We start from the raw sequence: 15,948 nt of genomic DNA on the forward strand, positions 1-15,948 counted from the left end.
AGAAGAGACTTGTTTGGTGTAAAGAACACAAGGAATGGACATTAGACCAGTGGAAATCTGTGCTTTGGTCAGATGAGTCCAAATTTGAGATCTTTGGTTCCAACCACCGTGTCTTTGTGAGACGCAGAAAAGGTGAACGGATGGACTCTACATGCCTGGTTCCCACCATGAAGCATGGAGGAGGAGGTGTGATGGTGTGGGGGTGCTTTGCTGGTGACACTGTTGGGGATTTATTCAAAATTGAAGGCATACTGAACCAGCATGGCTACCACAGCATCTTGCAGCGGCATGCTATTCCATCCGGTTTGCGTTTAGTTGGACCATCATTTATTTTTCAACAGGACAATGAGCTCAAACACACCTCCAGGCTGTGTAAGGGCTATTTGACCAAGAAGGAGAGTGATGGGGTGCTACGCCAGATGACCTGGCCTCCACAGTCACCAGACCTGAACCATATCGAGATGGTTTGGGGTGAGCTGGACCGCAGAGTGAAGGCAAAAGGGCCAACAAGTGCTAAGCATCTCTGGGAACTCCTTCAAGATTGTTGGTAGACCATTTCTGGTGACTACCTCTTGAAGCTCATCAAGAGAATGCCAAGAGTGTACAAACCAGTCATCAAAGCAAAAGGTGGCTACTTTGAAGAACCTAGAATATAAGACATATTTTCAGTTGTTTCACACTTTTTTGTTAAGTATATAATTCCACATGTGTTAATTCATAGTTTTGATGCCTTCAGTGTGAATGTACAATTTTCATAGTCATGAAAATACAGAAAAATCTTTAAATGAGAAGGTGTGTCCAAACTTTTGGTCTGTACTGTACATCTCAATTACCAGATCTCGGCAGATTTGGTTAATTTCCTTGATGTACAACTGAGTTTGGTGGGCCACTATATTCAGTTCAATCTACACTGTGTGCCGAATTATTAGGCAAATGAGTATTTTGATCACATGATATTTTTTATACATGTTGTCCTACTTCAAGCTGCATAGGCTTGAGAGCCAACTACCAATTAAGTAAATCTGGTGATGTGCATCTCTGTAATGAGGAGGGGTGTTGACTAATGACATCAAAACCCTATATAAAGGTGTGCTTAATTATTAGGCAACTTCTTTTCCTTTGGCAAAATGGGTCAGAAGAGAGATTTGACTGGCTCTGAAAAGTCCAAAATTGTGAGATGTCTTGCAGAGGGATGCAGCAATCTTGAAATTTCCAAACTTTTGAAGAGTGATCACTGAACAAACAAGCGTTTTATGGCAAATAGCCAACAGGGTCGCAAGAAGCGTGTTGGTCAAAAAAGGGACAAAATAACTGCCCATGAATTGAGGAAAATCAAGCGTGAAGCTGCCAAGATGCCATTTGCCACAAGTTTTACCATATTTCAGAGCTGCAACGTTACTGGAGCATCAAAAAGCACAAGGTGTACGATACTCACGGACATGGCCAAGGTAAGGAAGGCTGAAAAACGACCACCTCTGAACAAGAAACATAAGATAAAACGTCAAGAATGGGCCAAGAAATATCTTAAGACTGTTTTTTCAAAGGTTTTATGGACTGATGAAATGAGAGTGACTCTTGATGGGCCAGATGGATGAGCCAGAGGATGGATCAATAAAGGGCACAGAGCTCCACTCTGACTCAGACGCCAGCAAGGTGGAGGTGGGGTACTGGTATGGGCTGGTATCATCAAAGATGAACTTGTGGGACCTTTTCGGGTTGAGGATGGAGTGAAGCTCAACTCCCAGACCTACTGCTAGTTTCTGGAAGACAACTTCTTCAAGCAGTGGTACAGGAAGAAGTCGGTATCGTTCAAGAAAAACATGATTTTCATGCAGGACAATGCTCCATCACATGCATCCAACTACTCCACAGCGTGGCTGGCCAGTAAAGGTCTAAAAGAAGAAAAAATAATGACATAGCCCCCTTGATCACCTAAGCTGAACCCCATAGAGAAACTGTGGTCCATCATAAGATGTGAGATCTACAGGGAGGGAAAACAGTATACCTCTCGGAACAGTGTCTGGGAGGCTGTGGTGGCTGCTGCACGCAATGTTGATGGAAAACAGATCAAGCAACTGACAGAATCTATGGATGGAAGGCTGTTGAGTGTCATCATGAAGAAAGGTGGCTTTATTGATCACTAATTTTTTTGGTTTTTGTTTTGGCATGTCAGAAATGTTTATTTCTAAATTTTGTGCACTGATATTGGTTTACCTGGTGAAAATAAACAAGTGAGATGGGATTATATTTGGTTTTTATTAAATTGCCTAATAATTCGGCACAGTAATAGTTACCTGCACAAACAGATATCCTCCTAAGATAGCCAAATCTAAAAAAAAAACCACTCCAACTTCCAAAAATATTAAGCTTGGATATTTATGAGTCTTTTGGGTTGATTGAGAACATAGTTGTTGATCAATAATAAAAATAATCCTCTAAAATACAACTTGCCTAATAATTCTGCACACAGTGTATATCGTAAAAGCTCGTCAACAAATACTCTTCTTCACTATAGTAGTTTTCACCCTGTACATCTTAAACGAGGTATTCCCTATAGCCAACTTCTCAGAGTAAGACGTAATTGTAGTAATACTGTTGATTTCACTTCACAGGCGGATGATTTAACTTCGCGTTTGAGAGCTAGGGGATACCCAAAAAGAGTGCTTCACACCGCCGCACTGAATAGAGTGAAACATCTTGATAGAACAGATCTTCTCCAGCCTAAGCTCAAGAAAGAGGACACTACAATATGTTTAATAACTAACTACAAAAATCATTGGAGGGATCTACAAGATATTCTTTGTAAGAACTGGACCATCCTGTTGTCTGAACCAAAATTGAAGCAAGTTATATCGGCTAAACCATTACTTAAGGCAAGAAGAGCAAGAAATCTCAAAGATAAATTTGGTCAGGAGCCATTCTGTACAACCAACCACTAGGCTGAACAGAGGCATCGTTCTGAAAGGGTCACATGTGTGTGGGAATTGTTCCATATGTTCATTCATGCGTCCACATATGTCTATATTAATCCGACAGACCAAAAGGAATTTACTTTGGAACATTATATTATCTGCTGGACAAAAAATATGATCTATGCCCTTGTGTGTCATGCCCACTTTTTATATTGGCCAGATGTCACAGAAACTCTGTAAAAGGACTCAACAGCATCTTTCGAACATGGCTTTTGCGGAGATACACTTGAAAGCACAAAAACAGATCTCTACTGTGGCCATGCACTACTTACACCACCATCACTGTAAAGCTGCTGGGACTAAAATGTATGGTCTGGATTGCATATCTTCTAATATCAGTGGAGGAGATATCACACCAGCTTTATTGCGCCTAGAATCTAGGTGGATACACAAGGTAAATTGTGTGTCCTCTAGAGGACTCAATTGTTCTCTGTTTTTTATAAGAGATAAGTACACAAGATGTGTTCTTTTCCTGTACCATAGTTTAATCAGTACGGATTACGTTTTTGGCAAGGATATCTTCTGATTATCCAAGCTGAATAATGCTCTATTAAATTTAATGAATGTGATGATGTACTGTATGTCCTTTATAATGATAACCATCTTTAAATTTGTGCTTATACAATTACTTCCGGATTCTTTTGTACTATACTTATGGCATCTATTGATGATACTCGGTGCACGGTGTGTCCTTATTTTGTATAATGGGTTGCTATTCATATTTATGCTGTTTTAGGTAGTATTGGGATGGTTCTCCCCTTTTCTCCCCCTATTTGGGCATCTTTGGAGGCAGTTACATTTTCCTCCTAACTGGGCTAGCAGGCTTTTTTGGACAACCCCCCTATGTATATACATATATTTTTTTATCCTTCTTTGATATGAGGATTGACGTTTTAATATAGGTGTCTGGGTGGTCATCACCTATTTACCCTTTGTGCCTCCGCTGCGCACTATGGACCAGCTTGGAACACAAGCTTGGGGCCCTTTCCTTATGTTCACACGACACTTCCGGTGACATGTGAACTTGGCCCTCCCTGGTTTTGCGTGCCAGCTGGAGAGGCACGCCATGGGTATGGTAATTTTTCGCTGATGCGCGGCACTTCCGGCAGTGCATTCCAGTCTGAGACGCAAGTCGTGGAAACTTGATATACATGCCAGGGATATTTGTGCTCCATCCGACAATGGCACTTATTAGGTTGGAAATCTGATGGGGATTTCGGAGCTGCTTATAAACGACTGGGGATCACCTATAGAGTAATATATGAGGTATGACATGCTCTGATCCAAGTTTGGTACTGGTTTTTTGGAACCCTTGATTGCTGAACCAACAGGTGCTAATTTCACTCTTACTATTTATATCACTCCTGTTTATATCTTGACATCATACCCCTGAGGAAGCCATGGTTAATTGGCGTAACGCATAGGGTCTTCTATCCCCGTTATTCCTTCTGTCTGTGTGGACACTAGTAGTCTGTATAACATGTTGTTGATATCCCTTCAGGGGGCTGTCTAATTTTTCCTCTCTTTAGTCTATATGTTGTTCAATCATCCCAGATTCATGGGTGTATTTGTGGAGGGGACTATTGGACTCCCCTTGGGAAATCCTTCTATAATATCCATTATATAGAAGTATTTGTACATGCATTTTTTGACAAATTATACATATTTGGTAGACCTATATATGTCCACTTATATTTATTGCTACATGATACTATGGGGATTGCTGTTTCTGTGTTTTAATTATGTTTTTAATTGTTGTGTATAACTGGTATGTTTAATAAAATTGGTTTCCTTTTTTAGTAAATTGGTATTTGACATCTTGGTTATTTATAATGCCTGGTGCCTATCTTTGAACCTCCTTACTTTTGCTTGTTTCCTCTATGTGACAATTCACTAGTCTGAAGCTGTATAGAGTGACTGCAGACTTGTCATTTTAGGCCAGACAACCTTTAAGTGTGTCTATGCCTTACATCTTTTTTATTTTCTCTATATTGGACAACCTCTTTAAAAGGGAACCTGCCAGCTGATTCATGTTGGCTGAATGAATCTGAGCCCGGCTCCTACATTTGCGCTTTTGTGCACTTGTATATTTAATAGTAAAAAGGTGTGTGGGCCCTTAATATGTTTTTTCGTTTCGCAGCCTTTTGGACTTGTCACATTGTCCTTGGCCGCACTTTTAACAGTTTTTCTCCGAATTACTGATGCATTTCAGAATCAAACAAATGTTTACAAAGCAGGTCTCCGATTCATGCTGCCTGTTGATCGGCCAGCATGAATCAGCGGATATTTAAGGGAAAACCTAAAAGAAAAAAAAAAGTTGTAGCAGTTGATTTCCTCTTGGGTCGGCAGTAAATGTTACACGGCCTAAACCTGTGCTTTGGCTGCTGTAATCACAAGGCATTTTTAAAACATGCAATTTAAAATACAGTCACACAAAATACAGTACCTGTAATTTCCTATTTAGGTAGGGTATTCAAAATATTTAAGGCATCACTATGTGTTTTGCTTTCTCTCCATCTCGGGTAGCTGACATCAAAAGCCAATAATTAATCAGCTGCATTATTTAAAATTTCCCCCATACCCGTTAAAATGGAGCAGTAGTGTGCATGCCCACCCGCCACTCCATTCATTCTCTATGGAGCTGCCAGAAAAAGCAAAGTATGCACATTGCCACTTCATAACAAGAGGGATGAAAATGCCCCGTTCTTCCTATTGGTGGGGGATCTTAGAGTTTGGACTCCCACTATCAATAAGGTATCACTTATCTTATGGATTGTTGATAGAGGGTCTATGGTGAAAACAAGTTTCAGTAAATTAATGGGCATTTCATATAAAAATCACCATACAAAAGAAAAAATACCCAATAGTAACCATTTATCTCCATGGGAACAACCCAATACTGCAGACCCCTGCAAGGACATGAGCCAAGCATTTTAAATTTGCATGCCAAAATAATTTCAAGTAAAGCACCAAGAATTTTCTAAAAACAAAAGAAAACACATTTTCTGCTTACCCAGATATTCCATGAGCTGCTCGGCAGTGATAATCTCCATCATGGGCGGTAATTTCACCTGAAAACCAGAAAAGTATTGTTTTGTTTTTTTTAAAACCATATTCAATTTATCTTTTCAAAATTGATAATTAAAAGCGCCCAAGAAAAAGTATGCGCTGCGGATTTACATGAAATTTCAAATGTGGGGTACATTAAAAAAAAATGAAAACACTAGAGAAACTTTGTATACCAGACATTACGAGAAACACCCAGCTCACCGAGACTGACATGTACTCACACCAGTCAGTGGCTGTGTGATAAAAGCTAGCATGAGTATGTATACGGAACAAAAATCTAAACACAACACTATAGTTTTTGTTTTCATTTTTCATGAGCTGAACACAATCTAATTCTTAGACTTTTTTATGTACACAAAAGTCCTTTTTCTCTTAAATATTGTTTACAAATTTGTGTAAATCTGTGTTAGTGAGCACTTGTCCCCCTTTGCAAAACCTTTGTATTTTTTTTTTCATAAATACTGCCTCCCTTTTGGATTAAATATAAAACTTAATAGTCCAGTTTCTTTTGCTCTGTAATCGTTCCTTCCCCGAAGTCATAAGCTACCAGAAAGCAGGCATCTGATCACGCCTATATTATATCTTAAAACTGATCGGTGGTGGCAGCGAATAATCGTAATTAGGCTATCGTGAAGCTGGCAGTGACAGTACGGGGGCGTATACACATATTCCATGCATTGGAACCCGGATGTGTATACGCCATATGCTCACTGCTCGCTTGCCGATAACTACGTAGTGAGTAATCGGGATCGTGTGTGCGCGAATCCCTGACAAACCTGACAAACTGACGGCAGCGGTGGGATATTGTGTGATCCTGCCGGTGTCGTCCCTGACAGTATGTAGACTAAGTAAAAAAATTCATAATTTTTTGGGGGGGCATAAATCCCAGCACTTGGACAGCCATCGATCAAACATGTAAGGTGTATTTTAGCCATCTGTCATAAATGTTTTTTCTGTGTGAGAAAACACTAGGCTGGATATTTCACTATTGGATATAATTTTATGGGCAGCTTTGTCTGGTTTAGCTACTGCCGGATGTTTTGTTGCTAAGAGACAATTCCAGTAGTTTTAGAATGAGGATCCTTTACAAAAGTGTTAAGAAAAAAAAGAATATTTCTAATTAATGACATGCCACTGATGCTCAAACATGAGAGTTAAAAGCAGAAAACGAAAAATCTGTTATTCTCACTAAGCACAACAATCATCAGCCACACTCAAAAAATCAAAGTGAGTTGTACTCACTTAGCAGAATGTAATACATCATGTTACTGAAGGAGACTAAGCTTGAAAGAATCGTTTGATCCGAGTTATTAGGAATAAAGGGAATGTGAAGGAATATATTTATTAGACAGGATACATTAGACGTGATCTAGTGAACATTACATATTTATGAACTCTTCATGAATTCTGCCTCACGTACCTTTCACATTATTTTGAGAAGTCATTTTGGAACCTAACCCGGAAATGTGATGTTATTCATAATTTTTAGCTTTTCTTAAAGAAAACCTGTCACTTGTTCAATAAAATAAAATAAAAAAGTTAAATACCTAGTAAAAATCCCTGATCAGCTTCCCTCCAGTCCAGTTCGTGCTGCTTTATTCTATTGCAGAGATATTCACATTGGTTGCTTTTGGAGTGCACTATGTGAAATCTCTGCTTACAGATCAACCGGGAGGTCTTCAGACTTCTCTGGGAACATGCTCTTTCACCCTTCTCTCCTTGTGAGGGTCAATCACAGCTCAGCGTCTCAGTTTGCTAGATCAGCTGCGGAGCTGTAATTGGCAAAATATGTGAGGGAAGGGTAAAGGACTCAATAGAAAAGTAGGAGATTTCCCATACTGTGCTCCATAAACAATAAATGCCAATAATTCTGCAATGCAGTTACGCAGTACAAAACGGAAATGAGCAGCAAAATTATAGAAGCTCAGAGATTTTTGAAAGCTATGTAGCTCAACTTTTTGAGCAAGTGACAGGTCTTCTTTAACCCCTTTTTGACGTTTGCCATAATAGTACGCCCCACGTCAGATACCCGTTTGGTGTGGGCTCCGGCACTGAGCCTGGACCTTTAAGGGCACATGACAGCTTATCTATACAGCTGACATGTACCCGCAAGAGCAGCGGGTGGAATCGCAATCCACCCGTGGCTGTTAACTATTTAAATGCCGCTGTCAATCTCTGACAGCGAAATTTAACTCGCGCTTCCTGGAAGAGCTTCGTTGGCTCCGCCCATCAGCGACCCCGTCACAGGATCACGGGTCACCGATGGGTTGGCATGACCGCTGCGGTGGTCATTGCCGGATTGCTATGAGCACCGCCCAGCAGTCGGCACTCCTAGCAAGTGAACACTTCTGCTACACACAGACGATCTGCTCATCACCTGTATGTAGCAGAGCTAATCAGATAAGTGCACCTTCTAGTTTCCCATGAAGACTATTGAAGCATGCAAAAAGTTAAAAAATGTTTTCTAGAGAGATTTTATATATATATATATATATATATATATATATATATATATATATATATATATATATATATATATATATATATAAAAAAGAACCTATACATGTTTGTTATCTACGAACTTGTAATGACCTGGAGAATCATAATGGGAGGTCAGTTTTAGCATTTAGTGAGCATGGTAAAAAAAAACAAAACCCTGTGGAATTGCACTTTTTTGCAATTTCATCGCGTCAGTGGTGTCGTTCTAAAGAACAACTTGTCCTGCAAAAAATAAGCCCTAACACGGCCATATTGACAGAGAAATACAAAAGTAATGGGTATAGGAAGAAGAGGAGCAAAAAACAAACTCAAACGGAAAATGGCCCAGTCTTTAAGGGGTTAAGGTAATATTAGACTGTAGCAATACTAGGGTGAATAAAGTTCAAAAGAATAACCGTCTTTTTTTCAGCAAGGATAGGCTGTTAGAATACTGCTTAAATATTATGGAGTTAGTAGCAGCTTTTTAAATAGAATGTAATGAAAAAAAAAAATATTTTTTTTTAATTAAACATACGTTTCACATTTTATTTTTTTAAATCACTATATTGAAATAAAATTCCTAAAGTCTTGCAATTTCCACGTTGGCTGCAATGCTTTATGGTGTTGTCCACTACTTCACAACCTCTTAATAGCTCAGCTTTCAAATATTTGTGAAAATTGTACTTGAGCATAAGTCACAACACTTTTGCTATCAGCATTCCAATCAAGACTATCTTTACCCACTCTTTGAAAAGAGGGTGAAGCTTGACTTGGAGGGAATGAAGTCAAGCGTGCCCGACAAAATGATCATATAATATGCCCCAAAAGTTGGATAAGTATGACAGAAATGTATGCACACATTTGTTGCTGTGGAACCCGCAGCTAAAAGATGTGAAAAAATGAATTAAAACATGTGCGCCTGATAGTGAATTTACAGTGGCTTGCAAAAGTATTCACCGCCTTGCCATTTTTTGTGTTTTGTTACCTCTCAACCTGGAATTTCACAGGTTTTTTTTGAGTGTTTTCATCAATTCATGTAAAGAACATGCCTACAACTGCGATCATTTGGTTTCCTTTTTATTAAGAAGCAAACAACAAATAGGACAAAAAACTGAAAACTTCAGTGTGCATAACTATTCACCCCCCTAAAGTCAGTACTTTCTAGAGCCTCATTTTGCAGCAATTACAGCTGCAAGTAGCTTTGGATAAGTCTCTATGAACTTTCCACATTTTGCCACTGGGATTTTGCCCATTCCACAAGGCAAAACTGCTCCAGCTCCTTCAAGTTAGTTTCCTCTCGTCAACAGTAATCTTCAGTCTGACCACAGATTCTCAATTGGATTAAGGTCTGGGCTCTGACTAGGCCACTCCAAAAGATTTACACGTTTCTCCTTAAACCATTGAGGATTCATGGAGCACCATCACATGTATAGAACATGGTACCACAACAACCTGCAAAGAGGACCGTCCAACAAAACTCCCAGCCTGGGCAAGGAGGGCATTAATCAAAGAGGCAGCACAGAGACCAAAAGGTAACCCTGAAGGGGCTGCCGAGTTCCCAAGCAGAGACTGGAGTATCTGTCCATATGACCAGGGCTGTGGAGTCTGAGTCAGAGTCGTGGAGTCGGAGCCCATTTTTGTGGAGTCGGTATAAAATGGACCGACTTCAACTCCTAAAATTGGGTACAGTAATTCAATGCAGTTTGTGGGGAATATTTTTTCATAAGAATTTGGGAAAGTTATGAAATGTCCTATAAATGTCTGTCCTATTCCTGATCTAAGGGTCTAGACTTTTAGCTGAGATTAGCCTGTGCTACAGTAAATTTATCACTTAAACATGAGCCATGCATGAAGGAGTCGGAGTCGTGGAAATTCAGGAGTCGGAGGTTTGGTTACCGACTCCACAGCCCTGCATACGACCACAATAATCTGTAAACTCCATAAAGGTGGCCTTTATAGAAGGGTGGGCAGAAAAAAACTTTACTTACCCACAAAAATTGTAAGACACGTTTTGAGTTTGCCAAAACACATGTGGCAGACTCCCCAAATGTATGGAGAAAGGTTATCTGGTCAGATGAGACCAAAATTTTACTCTTTGGCCACAAAAGTAAGCGCTTTGTCTGGAGCCAAACCAACACAGCTCATCACCTTAAGAACACCATCACCACAGTGAAATATGGTGGTGGCAGCATCATGCTCTGGGGATGTTTTTCGGCACAAGGACAGGGAAAATGGTCCAAGTCATGGAGAAGATGGATGGTGAGAAATACAGGAATATTCTAGAGCAAAACCTGTTTCAGTCTGTCAGTGATTTCAAACTAGGACGGAGGTTCACCTTCCAACAAGACAAAGATCCAAAGCATACTGTTAAAACAACACTTGAGTGGTTTAAGAGGAAACGTGGAAATGTTCAAACCGGACCTTAATCCAATTGAGAATCTGTGGTCAGACTTGAAGATTGCTGTTCACCAGATGAAACCATCTAACTTGAAGGAGCCCAGTGGCAAGATGTAAAAGCTCATAGAGACTTATCCACAGCAACTTGAGGCTGTAATTGCCTCAAAAGGAGGCTATACAAAGTACTGACTTTAGGGGGGTGAATAGTTATGCACACTGAAGTTTTCAGTTATTTTGTCCTATTCATTGTTTGCTTCACAATAAAAAGAAAACCAAATGTTCACAGTTGTAAAAACTAAATGTGAACATAATTCGCTTGTGTCTACATTTTCCGAGATCCATAAAGTTTTCATTTCTCGGTCGTTGGACAGGTTTGAGGGCTTGTGTTTTGCAAACTGAGCTGATGTTTTCACCCCATTTTGGGGTATATATATTAAGTTTTGCTGACTTCTTATTGCATTTTCTGTGGCCTTGTGGAGATTAAAAAAAAAACACGCAATTCTGGCATCACGATTTGTTTTCTTGTTATGGTTAGATAATTTTATAGCACATAAAACCAACACCGCATGTCAATATAAGGATTACAGGAAACTTCTTCGCATAAGTCAGATTTATAGAAACCTCATTTGTATTGTATTACACAGTGCATTTTAAGCTGCAAATCCATGCAGAAAATATGCAGCAACTACTCAACGTGTGAAAATACTAATGGTATGTTTACACGGGTTGGACACGAAGTATGTTGGAACAGAAAATCCGCAAGGTAACAGTAACCGAACTGTGGGAGAAAATTCATAAGACCAAATCCATGCGCTGCACAGAAAAACTGCAGTGTTATGGATTGTGCAGCTTGAATTTCGATGCATTCATTTCTCCAGCAGATAAGCTTAGGTTACTCCTCTCCCCCATATGAAAATACATACAGTGGATATAAAAAGTTTACACACCCTTGTTAAAATACCAGATTTTTGTCAAGCAAAAACATACCAAGAAAAAATATTTCAGAACTTTTTCCACTTTTAAAGGCAAACAAATAAATTGGGTGGAAAAAGAATACTTAAGAACTAAAACAATGTGGTTGCATAAATATGCACACCCTTAACCCCGTTCTGACGTGCTCAGTAATAGTACTTCCCTGTGCCTATTGGACCAGGTATGTACTATTATGCGCACTACGATCACGCCCGCACACAAGGTTCTCACAGCGGACACCCGGTGTTATGTGCTAGGAGAGGTCAAGACCTGCTCCTGGCACATTAACCACCGAAATGCTGCAATTGAAATCAGGATGACATCCGGGTCACCAGACAGCAGGAAGTTACTTTGATCATGCACAGTGCACGATCAAAGTAACTTCTGAGTGCGCAGTGCTGACACATAGAATAGCATAGAGATGCTCCTGCAAGTGATCAGCCTGCAAAAAACTAAAGTCCCATAGTGGGACAAAGTGTAAGAGTTAAAAAAAAGATTCAGAAAGTGAAAAAAAAAAAAAAAAAAAAAAAAAAAAAAATTGTAAAAATATATATATAAAAATAATAATCCAAAGAAAATAAAAAATATATATACTGTACCCATAAATAAATATTATAAAAAAAACATAAACCAATAAAAGTACACATATTTGGTATTGCCGCGTCCGGAAAGACCTGACCTTTAAAACTGTCCCACTAGTTAACCCCTTTAATGAACACGGTAAAAAAATTATATAAATGTGGTACCGCTGTAAACATACTAACCCGAAGAAATACACTGCCTTGTCAACTTTGCCACACGCGGAATGGCATAATAAAAAAAAAAAAAGAAACAATTCCTGAATTGTTGGTTTTTGCTTATTCTATCTCCCAAAAATCGGAATAGAAAGCGATCAAAAAAAGTCATGTGCCCGAAAATTGTACCAAGAAAAACGTCAACTTGTCTAGCAAAAAACAAGCAGTCACATGTCATTATAATTATAGCTCTCAAAATATGATGATGCAAACACTAGTCTTTGCACAAAAAAAAAGGGTTCTTTAGTGTGTGATAGCTGTCAATCATACAAACCCTTTATGAATCTGGCATTGCAGTAACCGTACCGACCCAAAGAATAAAGTCATCTAATCACTTATACCGCACGAGGAACAGACTAAAAAATAAACTCTAGGGTTAGGGTTGTGCTAGTTTAGGGATTTTTTCAAAAGTAAAGAGAAAAAAAAAAATGATGACAATATGGTGACTAGTGTTTAGCGCAAGTCCTTGCTACTGGAATTTGCATTGGGTGCTCGGGTATGCACCGAGTATCATGGGTGCTCGAGTGACATGCTCGAGTCTCCGCCCCACATGCTTCGCGGCCAAAAAAACTTGTGGGGACGCCGGCCATGCACGAGCAATCCCTGCATGGTTTTTTTTGGGTGTCTAACCACTGTGAAAGAACGGGGCAGGGACTCGAGCATGTCACTCGTGCACCCGCGATACGTGATGCATACCCGATGCAAACTCTAGTAGCGAGCACTTGCGCTCAAGACTAATAACTTATTCAATATGATGGCCCAATGTTCATAATGTTCACTATACCCCTTGATAAAATCCTTGAGGGGTATAGTTTCCAAAATGGGGTCACTTGTGGGGGGATTTCCACTAGTTAGGAGCATCAGGGGCTCTCCAAACGAGACATGGTGTTCGCTCTCGATTCCAGCCAATTTTGCGTTCAAAGAGTCACACAGTGCTCCTTCCCTTCTGAACTCTGCCGTGCGCCCAAACAGTGTATTTTCCCCACATATGGTGTATCGGCGTACTCAGGAGAAATTGCACAACAGTTTTTGGGGTCCACTGTCTCCTCTTACCCTTGTGAAAATAAAAAAAAATTGGGGCTAAAAGATAATTTTTGTGGAAAAAGTTTGATTTCTTTATTTTCACGGCTCCATGTTATAAACTTCTGTGAAGCACCGGGAGGTTCAGGGTGCTCACTACACATCTAGACAAGTTCCCTCAGGGGTATAGGTTCCAAAATGGTGTCACGTGTGTGTGTGGGGGGGAGGGTTTCCACTGTTTAGGCACATCAGGGCCTCCTCAAACGCAACATGGCGACCGCTAATTATTCAAGCAAATTTTACATTCAAAAAGTCAAATAGCGCTCCTTCCCTTCCAAGCCCTGCCGTGCGCCCAAACAGTGGTTTTCCCCCACATATGGGGTATTGGCGTGCTCAGGAGAAATTGTAAATAAAAAAATTGAGGTCTAAAATAACATTTTTTGTGAAAAAGTTAAATTAATTTTTTTCTTCCATTTTCTAAAAATTCTTGTGAAGCACCTGAAGGGTTAATACAATTCTTGAATGTGGTTTTGGGCACCTTGAGGGGCGCAGTTTTTAGAACGGTGTTACTTTTGGACATTTCCTGTATAAAGGCCCCTCAAAGTCACTTCCAATGTGATGTGGTCCCTAAAAAATGGTTTTGTAAAGTTTGTTGGAAAAATAAGAAATCGCTGGTCAAATTTGAACTGTTATAAATTCCTAACAAAAAAAAAAAATTTGGTTACAAAATTGTGCTGATGTAAAGTAGACAAGTGGGAAATGTTATTTATTAACTATTTTGTGTGACATATCTCTCTGATTTAAGGGCATGAAAATTCAAAGTTTGAAAATTGCGAAATCTTCGCCGAATTTCCATTTTTTTCACAAATAAACGTCAGTCATATCAAATAAATTTTACTACTATCATGAAGTACAATATGTCATGAAAAAAAACAATCTCAGTATCAGGGGGATCCATTGAAGAGTTCCAGAGTTATTACCTCAAACTGACAGTGGTCAGAATTGTAAAAACTGGCCAGGTCATTAAGGTGCAAACCACCTTCAGGGGTAAAGGGGATAAACTAATGCTTTGTTGAAGTACCCTTTGAATTTATGAAAGCTCAGTGTTTTTAGTTAAGAGTATCAGCATGGCACATCTAGAATTGCCACCCTTTACCCACTCTTTCTTGCAGTAGTGCGCCAAATCTGTCAGACTGCAAGGACATCTCCTTTGTACAGCGCCATCTTCAGGTCAAACCATAGATTTTCAATTTAATTCAGGTCTGGGCTCTGGCTGGGCCATTCCAAAATGTGGATCTTCTGGTTAAGCCATTCTTGTGTTGATTAGGAGGTATGCATAGGGTTGTTGTGCTGAAAGGTGAAATTCCTCTTCATCTTTTTAGCAGAGGTCTGAACATTTTGATGCAAAATTAACTGATATTTGTACCTTTTCATAACTGCTTCCACTTTGACTAAAGCCCCAGCTGCCAAAAAAAAGTCCCAAAGCGTAATGCTGTCTCCACTTTGATTCACTGTGTGTATGGTGTTCTTTTGGTGATGGGCAGTGTTTTGACAAAACATAGCCGGGATTGGGCGTTTTTCATAGTAAAAAAAAACGATTGTGTCTTGGCCACTCTACCACACAGGCCAGACATATGAAGAATTGTTGTCACATGCAGTACACAATCACTACTTGCCAGAAAATATTGCTGCTCCTTTACTGTTGCTTTAGGCCTCTTTGCAGCCTCTTGAATAAATCTTCTGGTCTTTTCCTACATTTTTGAAGGATGTCCAGCTCTAGGTAAATATTTTTGTGCCAAATTTAAGCCACATCTTGATGATCCTCTTTACTTTGTTCAATGGTATATCTAATACCTTGGATTTTTTTTTGCACCCTTCTCCTGACTAAATTTCAACAAAGATCCCTGTGTTGTGTCATTACAGACCAAGTCTTTTGCTATAAAATGCAACTAAGAAAATGTCAGAAAAATCCTCCTAGAACAGCTAAACTTTACATGGGGTTAACCAGATTTGCTTTAAATGTTGCTAGCTGTGTACTATTATTTATCATGAATATAAATGTGATTTGATAATTCTGAACACAAATAGGTCCCCAATTATAAGAGCGTGTTCATACTTATGTCTTCCAAACAAAACCCAAATAATGTTTACAAGACATAGCAAAGTTTATGAATATAGATGGTATCACCAGATATCCTGCTTGAATCATGTAGAGAGTAGTGTTGAGCATTCCGATACTGAAATAT

General features: G+C 39.4%; 1 protein-coding gene across 1 annotated transcript in view; it reads right to left on the bottom strand.

Annotated features, from left to right (window-relative positions):
• Nucleotides 1–15,948, bottom strand: part of MINDY2 (MINDY lysine 48 deubiquitinase 2) — a 172,383-nt gene that overhangs the window by 133,204 nt on the left and 23,231 nt on the right. Inside the window, exon 2 of the mRNA XM_073652964.1 lies at nucleotides 5,986–6,043. Within this exon, the coding sequence (XP_073509065.1) occupies nucleotides 5,986–6,043 (58 nt within the window). The remainder of the gene's footprint in view (nucleotides 1–5,985; nucleotides 6,044–15,948) is intronic.

The sequence above is a fragment of the Phyllobates terribilis genome, unplaced genomic scaffold, assembly GCF_046119375.1.
Source record: "Phyllobates terribilis strain yellow unplaced genomic scaffold, ASM4611937v1 Scaffold_11__3_contigs__length_659146591, whole genome shotgun sequence".
NCBI lineage: Eukaryota > Metazoa > Chordata > Amphibia > Anura > Dendrobatidae > Phyllobates > Phyllobates terribilis.